The 2,193-nt window shown below is 51.2% G+C and overlaps 1 protein-coding gene across 1 annotated transcript in view; it reads right to left on the reverse strand.

Moving 5' to 3' along the window:
- The window catches only part of GPR144 (G protein-coupled receptor 144), a gene marked incomplete at its 3' end in the record, with an annotated part of 20,113 nt that overhangs the window by 10,864 nt on the left and 7,056 nt on the right, over positions 1 to 2,193 (reverse strand). Inside the window, 5 exon segments of the mRNA XM_009867388.1 lie at positions 123 to 225; positions 816 to 919; positions 1,031 to 1,157; positions 1,740 to 1,795; positions 1,970 to 2,075. Coding sequence (XP_009865690.1) covers positions 123 to 225; positions 816 to 919; positions 1,031 to 1,157; positions 1,740 to 1,795; positions 1,970 to 2,075 — 496 coding nt within the window.

Consider the following 2,193-nt stretch of genomic DNA (forward strand, 5'->3'; position numbering starts at 1 on the left):
CCGATGCAGGTAACTACTGAAACACTAATAAAAGGGACGACACTTCTGCTCTGTTTGTGCTGACAACCATGCTGGAGCAGGCCTGGCCTGCTGCTGCCCAGGACGCTTACTGCGGAGCTTACCTGGTTGGTCTTGGCCAATTCACTGAACATGAGCAGAGCCTCTGCGGCAGCCAATGCAAAAACCAGGTTCTTGTGCACGGTTGTTCGCTCAGTCTTGGGGACACTGAGGAAGGAGAGAGGAACCCCTCAGCCACAGTCAAATGAAACGGTGCACGTGTTCTCACTAGTCCTTGCTGGGCTGTGCAGACCTGTCTGGGTGACCTGTGATCTCTCTGCTACTGCCTCTACTCTCTGCTCTGCCTCTACTGCAGAGGCGACCATCTGCAAGTTGGTGCTGGGAACATGCTCGAGTACGGCTGCTCGCACCTTGGCCAGTGCTCCAGGGAAGAGGCAGCGAGGAGGAAGTGGAAGGAGCCACTGCTGTGCTCACAAGGCAGATGTCAGTGCTTGCCAAGTGTCGCAGAAGGGTTGGCAATTGAAGAAACAGCCTTTGCTCCATTTATTTTATATAAAAAAATTAGCTCTAGAAGAGTGGCTTTTATGGTAAACATTACATTTTATGGTAAACAATCTTTCCATGGACACTGAGGTGTGTGCACAGCTCGTACAAGCATCTCCACAGAAACAGCCTGCTCTGCACACCCACAGTCAACAGCAACTGGTATCAAAGGAGACCTTGTTTGTAATCTTGTTCTGAAGCAAGACACTGAACAAATAATACAAAGAAGATGCAAGTATCTGGACTTCTCTTACCCAACTGCCAAGAACAAAATGAAGGTAACTGTCAAAGCACAGAAGGAAACTCCACATCCAATAAAAGTCAAGGTCTGCAGTGTGAGCTCCTCCTTGGTGGTCCTCTGCTCCAACCATGAAACAACAGAAGACAGAAACCCCCCACAAATTCACCATGGGCTGCTCACAGTGATGGTGTCCACCCTACGAGTGGCAGAGGAAGGTTCCTCGCTTACCTCCACCTCGTACACCTGCAGCAAGACAGCAAAATTGGTCGTGTGGTTGCAAAAACAGACAGTGGAATCCAGAAGAGATGTCACCACAGAGCAGCCGGCTGTGGACCACATTCCGCCAGCATCTGGGCTAACATTCAGCAAAAAAACAGAGAAGATGCAGGGAAATTACCATCTACTTCAACAGAAAGCCGAAGTATTGAGGGAATTTCTTTATCCCAGGAGAAGCAGAGTTGAAAGGAGGAAGAAGAGGGTATCAGAGACACGTCTCCATATGGACTTCCCTTTGGCTCACCCTATGTCCCAGCAGATTTGCCTTTCCACCAGGCATGCAGAAAACAGTGTTAATGTGTGTATTGAAAGCACAGTTCAGCCATCACTGTTTTAAGCAGAGCTCAGTAACTGCCCAACTCACCATCCTGCATGTCTGCTGAGCTATAGATCTGGGACAAATCCTTCTTCGTTGCAGATAACAAAGGGCTTTCCATTTTAATTGTATATACTTCATTAAAGGTCACTTGCTTGTGAATGACTTTTCCAAACACAATCTTCCCAGGAGAGCGCTTGCCTTCAGCAGACAGAGGATGCCAGCACCAAAGCAGGCACAGAATTACAGAACCCTACTCTTACCATTACATTTACGTTGCCACGTTTAGTTTTCCAGTGGAAATAAAAGCTCATAAATATGGGTACCCAGACTGAAACAAGGCACCTGAGGCTGAAGTTCCAGAAGGCGCAGACGGGCCCCACCAGCTTATCGGGCAGGTCCTGCAGGCAGAGAGTGACAAGAGATGACATGAAAAACACCTTCCAGAGAAACAGGAGTCAGGGTGAGGGACCTGGGCACGGGTGACCCTTAGCCCAAGAGCTCTGGGGACCCTGAGCCGGGGCTGGGCATGGCCGGGTCAGGGAGCTGGGCGGCACAGCCCCTGCTCAGGGTACCTGGACGCGGTGCTGCAGGCGGTAGCGCACGGACGTGCTCATCTCCTGGTAGTCGCTGAGCAGAGCAGATGAGATCACAGCAGTGCCCACCGCGGTGCTCAGGTACCTGTTGGGAAGAGCATGCTGCTCGCCAGCTCGGGAACCGCAAGATGTGCTCAGAAAGAGAGATCCGTGAGCCACTTCTGGAGCGCTTCGGCGCCAGCAGCACAGGGCAGAAAGGCCCC

Source organism: Apaloderma vittatum, unplaced genomic scaffold, assembly GCF_000703405.1.
Source record: "Apaloderma vittatum isolate BGI_N311 unplaced genomic scaffold, ASM70340v1 scaffold5324, whole genome shotgun sequence".
NCBI lineage: Eukaryota > Metazoa > Chordata > Aves > Trogoniformes > Trogonidae > Apaloderma > Apaloderma vittatum.